The 22,528-nt window shown below is 39.2% G+C and overlaps 1 protein-coding gene across 2 annotated transcripts in view; it reads left to right on the top strand.

The window, feature by feature from the left end:
* SLC2A9 (solute carrier family 2 member 9) overlaps positions 1 to 7,170 on the top strand; it is an 88,704-nt gene extending 81,534 nt beyond the window's left edge. For both annotated transcript variants that reach the window (XM_050338514.1, XM_050338513.1), the window contains exon 12: positions 3,319 to 7,170. In XM_050338514.1, coding sequence (XP_050194471.1) covers positions 3,319 to 3,576 — 258 coding nt within the window. In that variant the 3' untranslated portion in view covers positions 3,577 to 7,170. The remainder of the gene's footprint in view (positions 1 to 3,318) is intronic.
* Positions 7,171 to 22,528: the final 15,358 nt, after the last annotated feature.

Raw genomic sequence — 22,528 nt, 5'->3', positions numbered from 1 at the left:
GTTTTTAACTCCCAGCCCAAGATCAGAAAAGAATGGTGTTTTAGTTTCAGAGTAGCAGCAGCACAGTCTCATCTCTACAAAGTTGGAAGGAGTAAGATAACAAAGAGAAACTATGGATTAATTAGGAGACTATGGAGACTACAGATGTCAAAAGCAAATGAGGGATACAGGTTTCATGGGCATAATATGAATAATATCTAATATAACATAAAGAAGAGAAAGTATAGTCATTTCATGGAACAAAGACAGATAACTTTTCCTGTCAGATCTGTGTATCAGTACCTTTTCTGTAGTAGCCATTGTTCAATAACTTCCGTCACATTATCTTACCTTCTGAACCCCCTGAGGGGCACATCCAATATGCTTTGGCCAATCTTCTACTTGTTCCAACCCCTCAGATCTTTCCTCCAGCAACAGGTAATTCAAAATATATCAGAAGTAGATAAAAATGAATTAAATGTCTAGGCTGAGCTGTATCCCACCCACGTCCCTCTAAGGGTTTTTACTGAGTTAGGATTTGTGATTTAACATTTTCCTTCCACTTTATCCTGTACTTCTGTCCTACCTCCTTTATCAGTGTGCGGTGCAGGTAGAAGGTTTTGTGCTTATAACAGGGAATTTAATTAACATGTGATGTTCTTCTGTGCTAAATGCAGGTTTGGGTGACATGAGTTGAACTCTGAATGGGTTACAAAAGTTTTATGAATACGAGTGATTTCCTCCCCTGTGAGTGTAAAATAATAACCAGCTTTAAGGAAATGTTGTGATTGAAGACTGGCTGGTAAGAAAAGGACTTCTTGTGGTCACCCTGTAGTGTTGCTATTTGGGAATTACAGCTTCATTGGGCAAATCCTGCTGGACACAAGTGCAAAGTCGTGTATAAATCCTATAATCCCCACTTGTAGGATTTAAAACAAAATTTAATTTTTATCTTATTTTCTGTAGAACTTTGTTTAAAATTTCTTGAGGTCTACTTCTTAAGGAATTGCAGAAATTAAGGAGCGTATATTTATTACCAGTAAATGTAAATATAATATGTAAAATAATTGCAAATAAATCATGCATTTATGAGATCATTTAGTTCAGTTAGAAAGGTTTACAGAGACATGAATCAAAGAAGATAATAAACACTAATTTTTTTAGATCATAGACAGCAAAGAAATAAAGAGAGATAAGAAAGGTGGGACAAAGTTGTGGCTGCACCACTAAGAGATGCAAATAACTTATTGCATTTGTTTGCCAGGCATTAATTTGTTTGAGGTATTAATTGTTCGTTATCATATTGGAGAATATTTAATTCAGTGAAATTTTAAAAAGTTGAAAAACATGATTCTGGATTGAAACTCTGCCATCCAGCTGAACTACAATTATAGATGCAGAAAATCCAGATGTAAAATTTGAATTTTTAGCATGACAGGATGATTTATGAGGCACAGTGAAATTATTTTTTCCTGTCTACTAAATCCATTTGCTTCTGCCTCTGTATAAACTTGAAAGTTCTATCTGTTCCCATGCCAGAATATTTTCCCCCCGCATCACCCATGCTCTTTGACTTGTGATTGTCAGGTTGCTCAGAACTTCATGCTTCTAGAATTTAACGAAAAAGTACTGATGATCTCAAGAGTCCATAGACAATATCAGAGAGTGCACTTTCCAGCTTTTCTTATTACAGGCAGGATTTGAAAGCCTGAACTAAGTAACGAATTATCCACAGAAATAGAAAACACTGACTAGGCATGCTGGCAATCAGCCATAGTATTAAAAAGCAGCTGCAGGAGAGGTTTTTTCATTTTTATTTTCTTGTTCCACACTGGAATTGATGTTCTTCTAGCACACCATGTATAATGTATACTGAGCGAGTGAAACATAAAAGTAATGCTGGGAATTGCGTACACCTTGAGCACCCAAAGCAGGGAGCTAAACCAGCCTGCAGTGTAGGACTGGAGTAACCAACAATGATGGGAGTGTGTTACAAAGATATGCAAAATCAGGGTTGCATCATTGCCTAGTTCTGTCTTAATTGTTTCAGTTACATACCTCTAATTGCATCTATAAATATGTATGTTTAGGAAGCCACATCTGCTTCCCCTGTCTTGACTGATTTTTTTCCTGGGATAACCTCAGACTTGTGATACCTGAGATGATGTGCAAGGAATCCGGGTCTCCCTGGGTTTGCTGTTCATGAGTTCACACAAGGCACCACAGAAAGGTCGCCTTATTTTTGGAGCTGGAGATACCCCTTCTGGTTTCATTCAGCCTTGTTAATAAAAGTCAAATGGATTTTTGGTTTCAGGACACAGAGTGTAAATCTGTAGAGGAGGAAGGGAGGCTTCCTCAAAGGCTGGCAGTGGCTTCCCTTGGAGTCACAATACCAAACCTCTTCCAAGTTCAACAAAGCACAGCTGGCAATATTGTAATTATGAAATGTTTCTTTCACAACTGTACTGTTGAAAGGTAACTGAAATCTGTTAAACGACTTAATAATCACCAGGCAAGAAATACTTACATTTCAGTGAAGTACAACTCATATTAGTTGGTTGGAGCCTTTATAATCTATTTATAAATTAATTTATTTGTGCCTACTCTCTTTATTTTTGCAGTGAAGTAAAATCCAAAACATTAAAATATGGTCTGTACTTTGTTCTCACTGAATTCTTACACTTTCAAGCATGAAAGTAAATGCATTTTATGGATTTCTTTTTTCCTGCTGTAAGCTCCCATAACCTTATGAGTGATACAAACGTCTGCCATTCGGGTTTTTTATCTCGTTCATTTTGCAAATCTCAAAGCCTGTAACTCCAGTGACGAAGGTGCCCCTGGCAATGGCAGTTTTTCCATGGGTTGTGTACAGGTGCCCAACACTGCAGAAGCATGCCACAGTATTTGTCCCTAGGAACTGCGAGGAGCCGTGCAGAACCACCCAGTGAAACATCTGCCTCCATTCCACAAATGCCACAGCAGTTCCAGGCTCAGCTGAGCACACTGCAGGAGCCCTGCTGCCACCTGCTCTCCCTGCACCCGCAGTGCCTGAGCTCACTCTGGTGTCTCCCAGCACCACCCGGATTGCAGCTCTGCACGTCTTTGCCAGGAACCTGCTTTTCTGTCGACAGGCCACAGGCAGTGTTGGAACAACCAACAATTCATGCATTTTTATGAACTTCTCAGCACTCTTGACTTGCAAGGAGTGCCAGCATGTACTGTGCTTCGTTTAAAATTGCTCCATAAGACCCATTTTTTCTTTCAAATCATTCCTGATGTTGCCTTTCTTCTGGATTTTTCCCCTTTGTAATGACTATCTCCTTTGTTTTCTATTCACAGGCTGGTTTACAGACCTACTGCTTCCTAGTGTTTGCTGCCATCTGCTTTGCGGGAGCAACCTACCTGTTTTTTGTCCTACCTGAAACAAAAAATAAGACATTTCATGAGATCAGCCAGGCATTTGCCAAAAGGAATAAAGTAACTATAGAAATGCAAGAAATGAACCACTATGCAGCAGAGAGGAAATCGAGTGCAGAACACGAATCAGACTTCACATCTTCAGTGGACAATGGGGAAACCAAAAAAGGGATTGTGTAAAATCAGGATGCTCTCTCGAGGGATGGGGGAAAACATTCTCTTTTCATTTATAGCAGTGCACAACTTGTATTTTCTATGTGGCATTATGAACTGCATCCCCCTTGAACACGGTTAAAGTAAATATGGCTAAATTCATTAGTAGCTGGGGTGATGGTTGAGGCAATGAGAGGCAGGAATGTAGAATCAACCGGCTTGGAAAAGACCTCTGAGATCATCAAGTCCAACCCTTGATCCCACATTGCTGTGGTTACTAGACCATGGCACTAAGTGCATGTAGTAGCAGCAACTGATTAAATAAATAAGAGACAGGGTTTTCTTGGCACCTGTGAAATTGGTGCTGTGGTGAGTGGGATGGGGAATATGGACTGGTAGAAGTGAAGTGGCAGTGGGGAGCCAGGGTTGTGAGCAGCAGCTGGCTGAGCATCCACGTGTGCTCACAGGGAGGTGTGTGAGCTGTAGCCAGGAAGAGGAGGAGGTACCAGGGAAAAGGGAAGAGTTCCCAGTGGGGGTCTGCCAGGAATCAATGCAAGCAAACCTGAAATGTTACCAGCATATATTTCTCCACGTTTCCCAAGATATCCTTCAAGTTGCACATGAGAATTGAGGAATTGAAGGAAGACTCATGACACTTCCCTGACCTCCCGTTCCTTTGCTAGCTATTTTCACTTTCAGTTGTATTTTCTCCCACCTTACCACATACAGGCAGCTCTGGGTCCAGATGAGTTTCCTTGTCTCTCTTGCAAATCCTAATCGACTAGTAATAGTTGCCTCTACTTTCTGGGTTTGTTGGCACTGCATTTCTCTGAAGATATATACTTAAATAATTTTATTTTTTTAAGGATAGACTCAGAAGCTTTACTATGAAAACTAAAAACTAAACCTCATGATGAAGTGAGAAAACTCTGATGGTATGTGTAGGGCATCGTATTAAAACAAAAAATCAAACATGCAGTATTCCAAGGGTTGGGGCTTTTTGATTTTTTTCTGTTTGTTTGTTTTTTGTTTGCTTTTTTTGTTTGTTTTTTGCTTTTCTTTTCAAATTCCTTTTAATACAAGTCTTACGAGCAAAAATTTCTTGGAGACCTGTTAGTTCTTAACCCTCAGACCCTCCAAAGGAATTTGGGTGCCTATTTCTTATTTAAACACTAATTTTTATTTGGGCATTAAATTCTGAAGCTCCAGGCCTAGTTCACATTAATAAGTTTCTAAGCTGTTTAATGCTTTTTAAAACTGCTTAATTTCATGACAGCAAAACTCAGCAGGCTCTCAGTGGTTAGGTGAAACATTTGTGGGATTTTTTTTTAAATGAGCATCATCTTTGCAGTTTGTAATTTTGATTCAAGTTTTTCTTGATCCTTCTAGGTACCTGGGTGCTGAGGGGTAATGAGCACTTTCAAATTAAATAGTTGTTTTATATGAAAAGTCAGTAAGTCTTAGAGATGTTCTCAGGTAGGAGTAAGACACAAGAAGAAAGTGCAGCATGTAGGCAGAGCCAACTGCTTCCACAAGTTATATTTACTAATCCAGAAATTCATACATTTGGAGCATTTTTGTGAGAACATCTGCATATGTATTCATATGTATACCTATACAAATATATACATATATATATTCCAAGTATAGACATATTTTAATAATTAATGGCTTAATGTTAGTGGCTTTGAAGTGAAAGAGGGCAAACAGAGGTTGGATATTAGGAAGAAATTCTCCATTGTGAGGGTGGTGAGGCACTGGAACAGGTTGCCCGGAGACGTTGTGGATGCCCCATTCCTGGAAGTGTTTTTGGCCAGATTGAATTGGGCTTTGAGCAACCTGATCTGGTGGAAAGTGTCCTTGCCCATGGTGGGAGGTTGGAACTAGATGATCTGCAAGGTGCCTTCCAACCCAGACCATTCTATGATTCCATGATTTATATTTATATACATATATATATTTATACACACACAAAATGGAGAATTGTTTTCCAATACCTGGGGTTTTTTTCATATTTCCCCAAGTGATAAGCTGGTTTTCGTTTTGTTCTACACTGTAAATTACATTGTAAATTAAAATCAGAAATCCTAATGTTCAGCTGTTACTACTAAATTATGTATATAGTTTTATACTGTGATTTATTTGTATGTGGTATATTTACTGCACATATTATAAGCTGACCTAATAGGGCACTTTTACTGCTAGGTAATAGAAAAAAAAATTATGTGAGCCTTTGTGCCAGAATTTATGCTTTTTTACTGGGATAGGGGTACAGCAGTAAGAAAATCAAAATATATATGAGAAAAAGAATTAGGAATGAAAAAATAAAATGTACAGGTTTGGTGCTACTATTAAGAGAGAGAGTGAATCACAATTATACCATTCATAGATAGAAGTGAATCAAATACTGAAGAGAAAACTGAAGAAAAATAGGGTTTTAATAAGCACTTACAAAATTTTATACATAGCAAATGAAAATATCTTTCAGTGCCTCTAGTTTCCTATTCCATGAATTACATCAGTCTTGCTAAGTGAATGGTTGTGTAAAAAGTGAGTGTGAATGCCACCCCTCCAGACAATTTTAGGAAGAAATTCTTCCTTTTCTGCCTGGAGCAAAGAGACAGACTGGCAAATTCAGACCCTCTTATTCAGATTGAGAATCACCTTACATTGCAGTTAGGGCTACTAACATGGTATGATGTGATCTGGTTTGACTCAAGGTGGCAAGATTGGAAACCATTATTAATAGAATTAGAAGAATTTAGCACTTAGTGCTGTTCATTAATGTTCATTATAGACATTTTAAAAATTGATAACTTCAATTAAATATCATGATGACCTGATATGGCTATTTTATGGGACTTCTGCAACAAAATAAAATCATTTTACAGTTGCTTACGGTTGCATTTGGGGCCTAGGTCTGAATGTGTGGGTAGAGATGGCTCAATAGAATTTCCTGTTATACACCTCAGGGGGTTCATACAACATTAATAACAAGGGGTCATATTTTTCTCTTCTACCATCCCATCTGCCCATCTCTTGCCCTACCTGAGATGGGCACACCCTTCCTGTGTGGCTGCAAAGAAAGCTGCTACAGACCGAATGAGCCAAGGGATGGTGGTTCCACATCTCGCCAGCAATCTGTTGCCACCCGTGGTACAAGTTAAAAGCAATTTTGGTCTCCAGACCGAGCTGATGCTTTGCTCACTGGCCAGGGAAGGTGGCTGCAGTGTCATCTGCCTTGTGTTGTGGAAGTTTCAGATGTGCCAGTACTGCAATAACTTTCTCATCTCTCACCCTGATGAGAGTTTCGTGTTGTTCTTGAAGTTTGTTCCATAAAATTTTTTCCATTGTTGTGCTGCTATAGTTTCTACAGCAGTGAGAGGATAAAATGGAAAATATCAGCAATTTATAATTTGGTTTTTCTTGTTGAATGTATCAAATTGTCTATAGCCTGTGTGTTTGTCAGCGAGTGTTGTGTGGTGCCATGTTTTCTCATCCTGTCTGTGACATTGGGATGAGGTACTGCAAGGTGGTGTTTGTATGAGTAGCACAAGTGTGGGTGATCAACTATGTCCATGCACAGTCATCACAAAATAAAGCTCTGTAATTAAAGTAAAATGATGTAGATTTTCTTCTGGGTAAATCTGTACCTCTACAGCTCCATATGTAATCAATTCCCTGGGATTTTGTGTGTCCCAGAACAAGACTGTTCCATCTTTGGGTCTGGCTAACCCAAGTAATTGTGGAATCTACAGTTGGGTGATTGGGAGTTAATGGGAAGAAAATCATCCCTGAATCTGTATTATTTTTTAAAGCATTATTTACAGTTTGCTTCTCAAATCAGATTCCACACTTCATTCTTTGGTATATTTATACTGGGCTTTGAACATCAGTGTGAGGAAAATTATTAAAACTGGTTAGTGGTAGTAACAGTTGTTTATAAGAATTGTCGAATCTGGTGAGGCTTTTTTGTAGAAAGTTGTCCTTTGCAATGTATAAATTTGAGTTGCTAAAGGTCTATCTTCTGATGAGAAATTCAGTCAAACAACTATTTCTGCTACACAGATATGCAAAACCTGAAATCTGAAATCTGTATAGAAAGTTGAATTTCATACTTCAGTTTTTTAAGCCAATTTTCACTCCACAAGGATCTGCTTTCTAGTGGGGGAAGATGTGAGTAATAATCCATATGGGATAATTTTCATCTTCAGAGTAAAAGGGAAAAAAAAAAGTAAAAGCCCCCCACACTAAATCTAACTCTTTGAAATTTGACTATTTATGTGCTTTTCCTTACAGACATCACCATATAAACTATTGGAACTTGCATCACCTCACAGAGTAGGAAGAACAAATCCAAGTAAATCATTCCTAGGACACAGATGTGGATTTTTCATTTCAGTATAACTCTGGTAAACAGAGTTCAGATATAAACTAAAAATCTGAAATACATAGACCCAGACCGAAGCAGGTTTGTTAATATAAATATTCATGCTGTTAAAGCATTGAGGTTTGAGTCTACATTTAATTGTGTCTGCAAATGGTTTTATTTGAAAGTGAGCCCTATGAAAAGGTGAATTTCAAGGCAAACACTTGGACTCCTAATCAAGTTATCACAGCTCAGTAAGCAATCTTGCACAACCTGAGTCACTACAGCTCTCTTCCTTGCAGGCTAAGCTGCATTAACCTTGCTTTTTCCATGACCTGAGAGAAACACAGGCAGGAGGATGGTCGCACTCTTTCTTAAGACGTGCCCTCTAAAGCTTCACTGCTGTTAAATTCTTTTAAACCTAGGATTTTGAGTTAAAAGTACTGAAGAAAGCTTTCAGGAGACTTGTATGCAGTGATTAGTGAAGTCCATAGAAATCTTCTCCAGTGGTTTCAACTGCACAAATGTACCCAAGACAGACATGGTATACTGACAGGAGTTCTAAGCTTGGGAAACCCAGCACATTTTTATCTTCTTTAGTAGTAAACTGATGGCTTGTTTCCTCAATCTGGGAAATAATATTATTATTCAGATGCTGTAAAAGCACTGATCTGATGCTTTTCATCTGAATTTGGGAGCAGGTGGTTGGTTGGTTGAAGATTTGTTGTTTTTTTTTTATTTAAGTGAGAACACTAGTAATCTGGTTCATACACCAAAAAAGAGTACCAAGAGTGAGACTGCTGGAGTTGCTGGCTGTCTTAAGATGATTTACAAAAGGTAAAAAGCAAAATATAACTCTGTCAGACCCCTGAAACACAATCCATTAGGAGCATGATCTTTAAAGGAAGGAGATAATTTGTTTGTTGCTATGTAAACTGCCATGCAGACACATTGATTTTAGTTTCATTTTTTCTTGTTTCTCTCAGGAAAAAAAATCAGTCAAGCCAAATGCAATGCTCACCTCTACGTTTGTTCCACCTTTTTTTTCTGACTTGTTCCACTCCAATTATATAAAAGTTTTTACAATTCACATTTGAAAACCAGAAAGCAATAGCTATTTAGCAAAAGCAAGCATGCCAAAGATTGAAAAAGTGATAAATACAGTTTTCTCTACAAGCTGACATTTTCAAAGATGTATTCAAGAATTAATTACTTAAATCCAAATTTCATATAATTTCATCTCTTTGAATTAAACTCTACAGATCATGTATATGCATATGTGTATATATATATTTTAGTGTTATCCCCTGGAAAAAGTTCAGCAGCTTTAGTTCTTAGAAATAAAAGAAATGGGACCATTTGGAAATTATGTCAAATTCTGAACTAAACAGGTCAGACACACTGGCACTCAGGTGCTTCCATAAACAAATTTAGATAAAGTTTTCATGATCTTAGGTTTGGAAAAGTTTTCTAGCAAGGCTCTCTTCTTTTGGCCAGCCTTAGAGTCTACTATGCTCATTTACTTAAATTTATTTTGAGGTATCAAAGGAAAATATCAAAACTCTTTTCATTCAATTAGAGAACAATTTGTATTGAAGACCCTCGAGAAGCAGGATGTGTTAGCATAGTGCTCAGTCTGGGCCGAGGCAAATATACTCTTCCAGTATCTAGTGATGTATTTTGTAAACCAGAGTCTCTCAGCCTTTCAGTGGGGAGGTCTCATTGCCAACTCCTCCCTTCCTATCCCTTCTCTATGCCCACTTTCTCCCTGTGGCTGTACTTGGCCTCTCCAGCACACACCAGGATGAGATGTGCCAGCACATCTTTAGAAAAAACATGTTCATCAGCTGAGCAGTGAAACAGTATCAAGAGGCAGAACGGAGGGGTCACCTCTCAGCAGGATGAAAGGATGACACTGTGCAACCTGTGGCCCTCTTGCAGACAGATACAGCTGCACTGTTAAACTTTTTTGGTAGATTTTAGAGGGGACATAAATGCTGCAACCCCAAGGAAGGTGGAAGAAACTCAGAGTTTGTGACTGAGCACCTTCTGACAGAGGAAATCCATGCCTAAAAAAATCATCCAAGTGACTTAGACATTGCTGCTGTTGATTTAATTAGTATAAAATACACAGGTAGGCATCCGAAGTATCACTGAGCTAATGATAAAAGCACTGCTCATTTTGCAACAGTAATCAAAGAAAACACAGGGCCAAAGGGATAGGAACGGACAACACAAGTATTACAAGTCTTGTCCCCCTCTCTAAAAAGGGACTTAGGAGAAAGTATACTATAATTATTTCAAGTTTTCTAATGGAATATGAAAGTCAAAAAAAAGTTAAGAAGAAACATAGCTGAGGAAAACAGGATGCAAGATGAATGGCTTGTTTTTACAGTATATGACAAAGGACTTATTCAACGAGCAATTAAAAATTAATTTTAAAGTATTAGAAAAATTCAGAAATGCAGAACCAAAGCAATGCAAAACCCTAATTCATTGGTTCAAATTAGAATTAATGAAGTTTTGTAGAATTAGATATTTAAATTGATGGTAACTTTTACATTTAAGTTAGGTGCCAGAAATAAATAAAAGAAAAGCTACAGCTAATAAGATATGAGACATTAGATGCTACTTTCATCTTGTTTTGAGATGTACAGATAATTTAGGGATACAAACCAATGCTTTTTCTTGGTCATTGCTCAGCCCTGCCGTTACAATTCTTGCAGGTTACAGTGAGCACTATTTGATGTCCCAAATACAACGGAAGTGGGAAAATCCCAACACTACCCAATAAATAAATAAATCAGACTATAAGTCTCACATTGTTTCAAAAAACAACCCCAAATACTAAGTTTTTGCCACACAAGGGAGCTTTCAGATTAAAATTGAAACATTATGCCTACTGATAATCATTCAGAAATTGTGTGCTGAACTTTCTTTGCTCTTCCAGGAGCTTTGCTACATTTTATTAACTTGACTTTGCATGGCTGTTACTTGGTACAAGTTTCAGCCTCTTCTCATTGTTCGCAGACTTGGCTAATAAGCATTAGAAATGAATGTTGGTAAGATAGAAAGAAAATGGTAACAATTCAGCAATAGCAGTAGGGGAATCAGCCTGTCTGGCAAGCTTGTGTGTTTACTATGAACCAGGACAGCTGCCTTCGATTATTAAAAAATCTAATAAGTAGATTTTCTAGATATTCTCAAACTACTTACTAAATGGGGTCAGCTTTACAGTCCAAAGAAGAAATGGAGTTCAAACAGAGTAGGTGATGTCGGCACGTGGGATGTAGGTGGTGCTGAAGAGATGATCATTCTGGAATTCAAAATCACTCACAGTTCTGACAATTTTTGTTTTAAATTTAGAAGTGACAGGAAAATTGTAACAGATGATACAAGCTTTCACTGTCATTAAGTTACTCAATACTACTTTAAAAATCAGATTTTGAAGGCAAAGACATTTCTCTTTCAAATGAAAGATGTCGACAATACTTTCTTCTGTACACAATATTAGATCATGGATGCCTATTTGATGGCCATTTTTAATCAGTTATACCATGAAAACTTTCACCACACCAACAGTAGAAATGTCTTTCCTGCCCCACTTGACAAAGAGATGTCTTTTAGTTTGCTCGTACTTCAGGATTAAAAGAAAAATGCCAAAAGAGTCAAATATAAGAGCCACTCATTTCTGGAGCTCCAGACAATAGTCCCAGGAGAACTTTTAACACTAAATATTGGAGGTCAGATCTGAGGTAGGTAATGGTGGACATTTTACCCTCCCTTCCATCACAGGTCAGGATTTCACTCAAAACTTTTACACAACATTGACTCTTCACATAAATGCCTATAGCAGTGTGAAAATGCTTGGTTATCAATATAAATCAGGGTTAGTCATAAAGCTAAAAATTAGCAGGACTGGGTCCTTGTTTAGTTAACAGTAGATATTACCAGTCTCTGTGGTCCTATAGATTTATTATGGAGCTTATCAGAATACTCCTGCTGCTACCTAAGGAGAGTGAAATTAAAATCATCTCTACAATCTTCTTTCTGCTTTGAGAATCTGCTTGGTAGTACTACATTGTACTACTGGTACAACACTGGGATTGCCCTGGGTGTTTATCTGTAATATTTCATCTGGCCTACATGCATAATTCGACCAGTGTGAGATCTGCCCTCCTTACAACTGATGGGGCTGGACCAAGTTCCTGCATCTTGTCACTGCTGGCAGCTGATCAGAGATCCAGTCCCTCTCCCTCAGCCTGGTAGAAGTGCCTAGTTTAGTCTTTTCACAGTTACTTGAAGGACAAAAACCTTACAACTTACAAAGATGGTACATGATAAATGCTTAATCTGCTCTATGACTTTTTGTGCTTCATATTTATGAACCTCAGTAGTTGTTTTATTCTGGTCATTTTTGGTGTTCTCTTCATTTGTGTATGTGTGTCTTTCATAGCCAAAGAACTTCTGTCCTTGCCTCTTTCTAAGCTGCAGAAACCTGGGAGATCAGATTCTCTTGCATTATAACACTGAAAAATAACCTTGCAGGGTATTTATTTAATAACTCACCAAATAACATCTTCACAAACCCTTTCAAAATCTATGCTTCGTTAACGGGATGTACTGGGGGCTATCAGAAAACAAGGACGAAGCAGCACAAGAACAAATGTCATAAAAGTCCACGAAGGTGTCGAAGATGGAATAGGGAAGAGTCCCTCTTCCTCCAGCTGCCACTGTCCTGCAAGGAGCCAGCTCACCTGCAGGACAGCTTTGGGGGCTGAGAAGTTCCTGCCACATGACAGGAGAAGGAGCAGCACCACTCCACCTTGCTGCATTTCACTTATGTTTCCAACAGCTTCTCAGACAAAAAGCAAACTGTGAAGGGAATGTGAGAAGCAGAAATAGCAGCTAAATACCAGCCTCTGCCCAGCCAGGCTCTGCCAGCTGACCCTCCGACCTAAGGTGCATCCTTAGTACATTAGATTTAATACACAGCACAAAGTGCCTACAAACCTTTCTAGCCCAAGGAAAAATCACTGCTTGGAAAAAAATTATACATAATGCTCAGAAGTTTGTTTATCTTCAGGTGTGACAGTCCTCTGACAATGACATGGCAATCAGTTTGGTTAGACCTTACTCGATGGAGTAAATACAGTTCTGTCACTGTAGTGACTAATGACTCTGCATCAGATGAATCCTGCTGGAAAACAGAAGGAAAAATATACATTAGACAGCTAAATATTAGTCAGTTATTCCTTGTATACATTCAGCAGAGTACAAAGAATGCTCATGGACTTTAAATGTCTTGTGTTGTTATGATGGTAATTGTTTTTTTAAATAATTATTAAAATCATATAATTTATCTTTCCAGATGTTTCTTCTGCAATATATTCAAATAATAGTTACACAGGGGAAACATGCACCTCAGACTCAAGGGAAGTCTTGCTCCTGGGTCAATAGTGCAGGTTTGTGATTCATTTCCAAAATTACAAGTGCAGAGATCTTTTTGTTCAAAACAGGGAATGTATACAAAAATGTCTTTTCATTGCAGTAATTGCTTTCAGATCTTACCAGATCCATTCCCAGAGTAATGGAAATTATATGCACAGTACGGGAAGAATTATATATGTATTCTCATGGAGAGTTCTTTATACTTAGGTGTCTATATATGTAATACAACTTGTGCCCTACAACATTGGAAAAAAAATAAATTCCATATTCTAATAGCAGTAATCCAGTAAACTGTATCTCCTTGCACAAGTGGATTAGCTATCTTCATTACATTGCACAAACTGAAGCACTTGTCCAGACCAGTTCACAGATTTTTAAATTATTTATGTATCTGTAAAGAGTTTAGTGATTTACTTTCTTTAGTTACAAAACAGAATTTCTATAAATGATCACTTGAATAGTTCTATTCCTTGAGATATAAATGCAACTGTGCACCATTAGTGAAGAGGGATTCCAGGCCTCTGCTGGTTTGTTTTTTTCTGCATTCATTCCCAGTTATTGATGCAAAGTTTGTAATAACTATCAGTGTACTCCTGCATGAAATGTGTGTGCAAATCTAGGGTCAACTAACAATAGGCTGTGAAATATAGCTCTTGCCAAACTGAGAGCAGCTTAAAAAGCCACTGAAACTAAGTTTTTGTGAGTTATTTTCAGTCTGGTCCTACACAGAGCATATTCAAAAATTCTCACACAGCTTAGCTAACAGCTTTGAATGCCTCATGAATTTTTATGATCTTGTTAATACTGAAATAGTGAAGTTCTTTCCGTATTGCTTAGTTTATATTGGCAGTAGAATGGGGAGTTATATTAATCTATTGATGCCTGCATCTTTTTCTCTATTCCAGCACAATGTTTATAGGAAAAAAAATTTGTGTGATATCATAGATCCAGGGTCTTTGGGGTTTGACAGCTAAAGCCTAGGTTTACACAAGACTAGATGGCTCAGGTACAGTAAAACATTTTGTAATTTAGTCCTCCAAAGCAAAATCCACTGTTTTTACACAAACTGGAATTGTTTTCCTTGTTTGAATTGGCCAAACAGCTTTACAGCTGCTCAGTGGGTGCTCTTAGCCTGCCTGCCAGGGTCAAAGTCCTGGCTCCTGATGAACGTTTTCAGAACAGCTAAGGATATGGAGGGGGAAAATACATTCTTCACCCTACACGTTGACTCCGTTTCAAAACGACACCAAGCCTCTGAGAACACGTTTGTTCCTAGTCTTGGCTTCTTCTTTTAAGCACAATTCCCACAGTACCTTCACCTCTTACACAGTTCCAGCCCAGTCCTCATACTGTCCACCAATTACATTGTTTTCTGCTTTCTATCAGCTTGTGCATCATTGGTGCAAACAGTGTTTTTCAGGTCTGCAGTCCTGCAGGTTTTTGATGGGAATTGTGATCTACACAGTTTCACTCAGTCTTCAAGCCTACCATGCATGTTTGATTCACTACTCAAGGTTCATAACAAGGTGCAGTTCAGTCTTGTAGGTCACAAAACAAAGCTGCACGAATGTGAAATGAAACCAGTGTACAGAGTCTGACAATCACAGAATTACCTACGTTGGAAAACACCTCTAAGATCACCAAGTCCCACCATTAATACAGTACTGCCAGGTCCAACACTTAACCATGTCCTTAAGTGCCACCTCTACATGTCTTTTAAATACCTCCAGGGATGATGACTCTACCACCTCCCTTAGCAGCCTCTTCCAATGCTTGACAACCCTTCAAGAACAGCCTGCCCAGCATATTGGCTGAGTCTCATCTCATAGGTTTTGAGAAAGAAGGTTTTGTGGTGCTGGCAGAAGGTTTTGTGGTGCTGGCTTTCTTCTCTGAAGAAAGAATGAAAGAACCGGGGCTCAGCATAAAGAAATCCACCACATGGAGAAAAGCCACGTATATAAGAGGTTGCTGCAGAAAGGGAAGGCATAAACTGTGCTCTTGCTGTATTCAGTAAAAACTAGTGGAGTTCAATTGCAATTTTTTTTAATGTTTTATTATTTTTTTTTTTTAATACCACTAAAATCAGTATGACAGTGAAGTAGATGTCTGTGGGAGCAGGGGAAGGTTTTTCTCTGGTTGTCCAAAGAATATATTGTAGAAAGGTGATTAAGATGCAATTAATCCCTCTCTAACAAGGCACTAGAATTCTTCCATGGTTCTCCCACAGCCATATGCAATAGTATCCTAGTCTCACAGGTTCAAACTTCTGGACTTCAATCATTGGCAATGTGAAACAAGGCAGGATGAAGCCAGCTGTACAAGACTATGAACAGCCAGAAACCACACAGTGAGCAGGAACATAATGACGATTTCTCTTACTTTTTGAAGTGATGAATCCCCCTGATTCATTGAATCCTTACCTTTGAATCCCCCTGACCGTGACTGGGAGTGAGCTGTGAACAGGCAACTCTCAAAGACACAGATCAGACACAGGTGTTTCTAACTCCATGTGGAATAATCTGTGCTTCAGCTCCTTTCATCTTTCATCCTTTTCTCTTTTTCCACACTATAATCAAAGCCTTTCAGTGTAATTTTCTTAACTGACAGAATACAAGAAATAAATGTTGAATTTCTGAGTCACTTCACCCAGAAAAACCTCTCTCCTGATAATCCTGACAATATATTTCTGTCTCCAACAGAAGCATGCTGTATTGATTATAGTTTTTTACATGCTCAGAACTTATTTTACCCTGAAACTGTTTTACAGTGCAGCAGAGAAAAAGCCATAGCCATACTGAGTGTATCACTTCTAGCTAACAGTGTTTCAAAACATGGCTAGCTGCTCTCATCTATACATTATCCACAGAGCCAGGGTTTAACTGTGCTCCTCCTGAATGTGATGGAAAAAGCAAAAAAAAAAAGGAAATCAATAGGAATCGGAAAAGCATTTTAATTAGCATCTCAAATTCAAAATACTAAACATATTGGTCTGGAAAATCTCTGGTAATTACAGCTGAGCATCACAATATAGAAATGCCACAACACTCAGTTACACTGTATTTTAAAGCCATTTGGAAAAAAAAAAATTGCTGCTGAATAATTTTATTGTCTTGGCTCAGCTTTGGTGGAAGCAGTGATTTGTGTTGATATTCTGGAGTGAGAGATTTCAGTTTGTGTCCTCTGGATGGAACCAGTGGGTGGCATAAATGTGCTCCTCATTAAGGCAATGTGGTTAAATGCAGGAACGAGCTCTACCATAAACCATCTAGAACTTTCCAAGCACCTTGCTGTGCACTAGGAACTTGGTAGGTACAAGTTTAATCTTCCCAAATGAGTCAAGATAATACACACTCATGCAATACCATGTTGAAAATAAACAGAAAATGGCTTCTCTACAGTATATATCCAAAATTCCCAACATCTGCTCCACAATAAACATACACTGCACAGTTGCAGAATATTAGTTCTTTCCTCAGCAGAGATAATCAACTTTGAATAGCTGACTATTCCTAGTACTTACATAGTCATCTTCCCAAGGTCTTTTTGTCCTGTCATAGAGGGCATTTGGAGGCACAGGGGGACTTGATGACTCTACCCCTTACAAAGACTCCCAGATGAGGCTGAGAGGAGGCAGGTAAGCTGGCTGTGCCTATCACAACCAAAGTAAATCAGAGTGCTTCTCAGCAGTAGAATCATAGAATTAACTGGGTTGGAAGAGACCTCCAAGATCATCAAGTCCAACCCTTGATCCAACCCCACTGTGATTCCTAGATCATGGCACTCAGTGCCACATCCAGCCTCGTCTTAAAAACCTCCAGGGATGGTGAATCCACCACCTCTCTGGGCAGGCCATTCCAATGCCTGATCACTCTCTCTGTAAAGAACTTCTTTCTAATATCCAACCTAAACCTCCCCTGACAGAGCTTAAGCCCCTGCCCTCTTGTCCTATTGCTGATTGCCTGGGAGAGTGAAACCAAATGCAACATAGTCTGCTCTGTGGTAACAGTGGCTTGAGGCAGAAAGGAATCTGCATGGTTCTGGCCCCACTCTTAACTGGGAGCACAGTACCTCACCAGGACACACAAGCAGGGAGAGAGGAGATTTACATGACCTTTTTGCCATGTAAATCTCACCATAATCTTCTCTCAGGCTTTGAAAACTGCTGATGCAAGTATATTACATGCTCAGTTATGAGAGCATGTAATTGTCAGAGCCAGAACCCCTTGCACTGCCAGTGACTCTGGGGCTGGAGGGGACCTTCTCCCTCCGTACTATCATCTCTTTCCACTATTACTGCTATAAAAGGCATTTTGCAGTGCAACAGTGGCAAATCCACTTCACGGCCCATGTCTCATCCTGGGCAGTTAAAACACAGCTCCCATCCTTGGGTTACTTCACCTCAGAGGCAGCAAGGCTATGGTGGGTCAGGAGCTCCCATATGTGTTACCAAGCCAGTCAAGCAGCATCTCCTATGAGATTATCCTACCTAGCTCAGCCTACAGCCAAACACATCACACACCAAACTCCTCCACAGCAACTGCAGGAGCCCTGGGTAGCTGCCACCACTTCTTGCTTGTCAAACACAATACTCTTCCTGGAGTACCTGATTTATGCCCATGTTCTTGGCCATTTAGAGGTCTTTACAATGTTGCTGTGATCAGTGGAGCTCCTGACCCTCACCACAGGGAAACAGCTGCAGTTTAGGGATTCAGGAGTACTTCTGAAAGAGGCTTGAATAAACACCTACAGCCTGAGGGAAGGAAGTGCCAAATGCTCAGGCACCTGGCCATGCTGGCAGCATCCACCGCCCAGATGAGGAACTAGACCATCCTGCACATGAGAACAAAAGGATCCTGGAAATAGCAGTGAACACTGGGTATATTGGGGGTGTGGGTGTGTGTCAACTATCATAGGTATAGCAACCTCCTATTGCAGCAGCTCTGTTATGTACCAGCATACCAGCCAGTAAAATCATCTTGTCCATACGATTCTTCTTTGTCTATGAGAGGGCATGTTGATGAATGTGGTTAATTACTGGTGAATACTTGGAGTTATCTGCACTCAGCAGTTCCACTTCGCCAGCTACTAAGACATCTGAATGACTGAAGAACTTCAGAAAAAAAAATAACAGAATTTTGACTGTATAAAGTAAACAGAAGAATGAAATGTACCACTAAAATCAGGGTAGTGCCCTGAGTTTTATTGCTCATAAAGTCTAAAGGTATTCTTCTACCAGTATAAGAAAAATAAGGGCTAGTTTTAAAATTGTTCCCTTCCACCCAGAGCCCAAATCCAACTGTTGAACACACATGTCTAGTGCCCACTTCATCCACTGCTTGGAAAATGACACTACTGATTGCCAACCTTTAATTTGTTGGATTTTGTCCTTTTTTTAAATACTAGTGATAAAGAACAAGGTTTTCAAGAGACCTTGAAATGCATAAGAGCAATAACAGAGGTGGCTAGACTTTAACATGAAATGAGTATGGCAAGTTGGGCCATGAGCATCTTCAAAAAGAGCTACTCAGTCAGCACTTGAGCACTGGGAATAGGTCTGCAAGCAGAATGATTTTGAAATACATTGCTTTCAAATTATTCAAAATAAATTTTAAATGTTATGATTTGAGCTACTCTTTAAGGAAGTAAACTCAGGTGCCAGATTTTTGTAACAAGTTTCCTGCAGATATCAAATCTGCCTCAGTCAAATTCCTGTCCAACTGCTCATTAATCTAATCATCACCTTCATCTTTTACAGGTTACACAAATTAATTTTAAATAGAAAGATATGACAGACAGGGAGATAAATGAACCTATGAATTATCTAAATTATTCTTTCCTTGTCTATCTTGACTTTGTCTGTCTTGTCAGAGATACCAGGGTTGCTGGACTCACACATGGGCAGGGACACCTTTCACTAGAGCAGGTTGCTCAAAGCCCCATCCAACCTGGCCTTGAACTTTTCCAGGGTTGAAGCATCCACAGCTTCTCTGGGCAACCTGTTCCAATTTCTCACCACCCTCACAGTAATGAATTTCTTCCTAATATCTAATGTAAACCTGCCCTCTCAAAACCATTCCCCCTTGTCCTGTCACTGTATCTTCAATCTGTGCTAAGGTATTCCTGGGAGTAAATCAGCCTAAGTCTCGACCCAGATTTACATCCACACAACACCACAAAAAACTCTGGGATTCTGGTTCTGTATGATGGTCCCATGTTTCTGGGAAGCCAACATTCAAGCATTTCAGAGCTAGAGACTTTTTAAAAATTAAGGTATGCATTGGATTAATGTACACTCAGGCTCTGAACCACCAAAAATAAACTGACATCCCGGCATTTCCAAGCTACTTTAGATGCAACAGCCAGGTATCTGGAACTGATTAATTGTAGCATTACAGCTGCCAGAGAAAAACATATTTTTCTATCAGTTCATACAGCATTTTATAGCATGTAATCAATGTGCACTAAGGTCCACAATTTATTGCCTACAAAGGCTTGAATTTAAATCCCAAAGCACTCCTTGTTACTACACAATGTCACACAAGTAATTTCTGGAATCATTCTCCCGTCCTTTAGGATTAAATTCAATGTTAGTACATTCCCTACATGCTTCAAAACAAACTGTGTTAAAGATGGTAAATGCTGCAGTTTGGCCCAAGTCCATTACTAAAATAATAAACAAAATCATTTGTTTTGGAAACTACTTTTCAGATCACTCCAGAGAAAAGATGAGCCTGTTGTGTCAACAAAGAAGATAAATGTCTCCGTTACTGTATATCTCACTTTTCACTCCAGTAGAGTAGCATGCTATATTTAAACTCTAGAAGACACCATCACCTTGCTCCTTTTGCTGGTAAAGATACTAGGCACTACATTTGTTCTTAAACAAGGCAGCATTTATTAGGTTCTTGTCCAAAGCCTGACATTCATGACAATCTGCACACAAATCCTGTATAACTCTCTAATTTGCACCCTTCTTGAAGAGCCAAAAGTTGTGTTTCAATTGAAATTCTAACAGGTGATGTTCATACCAGCTGCCTAGTCTCTTCTCGTGCCATACTTCACAGCACACTGACTGGTCCTCTACACAGTTTTACAGCAAAGCTGCTGGTGGGACCAAGGGAGTGACAGAGCTGCTCCCTCTGATGCTGCTGCCTCTGCTCCTGGTGCACGGTGGGGAACCCTCCTGGCCTCACAACCTCCACACATATCCTCCTGCAAATCCCATGTGGGTCGGGGCAACAGGGGTGGCAACAGAAGTGCAGAGAGGAATGGCACCCACCTCAGTGAGACCAGATGGTCCAAAAAATAGTTATACTTCTTTATGATCTCTGATGGTTGAGTCTGAGCCTGTAAATCAAAAGGGCATGTTCCTGGGCACTCTAACCTTACAGCTGTCTATCACTGAATCACTAAAGAAGTCCCTGGCTCAGCTTTGGCCCATGATGACTGGCAGCCTCCCAAAAACTTCCCAGGCAGAGTCTGGGAGTTGGGACAAGGCAAGGATCATTTCTGATGATCATTTTCTCATTTCTCTGTAACTTCTTCCAGCAGAACACTGAAATGAGTTGATGCATCTAGGTAATAGGTCCAATTTCCCTATTTTGTGGGGACAATGCCTGTGTAGCATCATCATATCTCTCAGCAAAATGTTATGCAAAACTTTCTGGGGTTTTCTGTGGATTAATTTTTTTTAGAATATGGAGATGGAAAACAGAAAAAATTTCCATGTTCACGCTTGTCAATGTTTTCCTATTTACTGGTCCCTAAAAAGTTTCCACTGGTTACAGATTCCTGTAGGACACAAAGCCCACTGATAAAATTGCTTTTCTTGGCGACTTCCATCTACCTTCCAGAATAACAGCCAATGCCTCCATGACCAGCCACAGGACAAATCCAGTTGTCCAAGCACAATACTGCAGTTCTAGGCTGAGAAGAGCCACCCCTCTGTTCACCACATTTTTTATATTGTACTTAAGCTCCCTAAAAGACAACGGTTGCCTTAATTCTTTGTGATTGTTAAACAGCAGGAGATGACTCACTTTGAACTAGCAAAAAACAAGAAAGAAAATGCCAAAGTTCCCAAGTTCAGCATTCCAAAAATGACTTTCAATTTGACAAGCATGAGTGGAAAGAGTTCTTCACCAGATTCTGAACTGCAGCTCTGCTTAGCTCAGGAGCGGCAAAGCACAGGTCAGGCCAGTGAGATATGCAATGGAGAGCAAAACAGAGACTGACAAGGCATTTGACTTCACAGAAGAAAAGGAGAGGAATCATTTTGACATAAATCTAAAAAGCCTGATGAACATTTTGTTCCTAACAGGAATAATAGAGGGGTGGTACACAATTCAGTCTGCTCCCTAAGAATAAAGCTGTTGCCATTCTCCAAAATATGCCCAATAAGGCATAAATCAAAAGCCTGAAAGTAAAATGAAATGATTCATCTCTCAGATGGGCACCTGTCTTGCCAAGAGCAATGTAGAGTAAACAGTTAAATTCCTGAAGAAGGTATTCTGAGGAAACAGATTTCTGAGTAATATATCACCAGCTAAAGGTACTGTCTGGTGACAGTGAAGTTTTCTGCAAGATTTTGTAAGATGCAGTATACTCTCAAACCCTTAATCAAATTATTACATTCCTATATTTCTGAAAGCCATGATGTGGACTCATTGAATTTTCCAAGAACATTTCCTGCTTTGATTTAAAGACCCTGGTAAAGAAAAATCAACTTTTCTAGAAAGGTCAGACAGTTTACACTGTTGGAGGGCAGTTACATTACTGCTCAGGTGTAGTAGAAAAAAGCATCCACATTTTGGGCAGAAACAACACACAGCTTTAAAATAGAAATGCAACACAGCAGCATTCAGTTTGGCTGCACAGAGCAAGTATGCACTTTCTTGCACCACAAGAAGCCCAAAAGAACAAGATATGGAAGAATTTAGGGAGTTATCTGCAATATCCTCAAAGAAGCTATCAGCATGAAGGTAAAAAGCTGTAACTTGAATTACATAATATATATAGTTTAGTGGCTGTCTGGGAATTTTTGTCCTTACTTAATAATCTATCTTCCAACAGGATCAATATCAACATTTCAGAATGTCAGCAGCTTTCAAAGAACCTTTGTGTCTTTTAAAGTGATTAGCTTAAAAAGAATGTCTTCCT

The sequence above is a fragment of the Myiozetetes cayanensis genome, unplaced genomic scaffold, assembly GCF_022539395.1.
Source record: "Myiozetetes cayanensis isolate MyiCay16 unplaced genomic scaffold, myiCay2020 scf7, whole genome shotgun sequence".
NCBI lineage: Eukaryota > Metazoa > Chordata > Aves > Passeriformes > Tyrannidae > Myiozetetes > Myiozetetes cayanensis.
The sequence above is the reverse complement of the archived record's forward strand: the minus strand, read 5'-3'. Positions and strand labels throughout refer to the sequence as shown.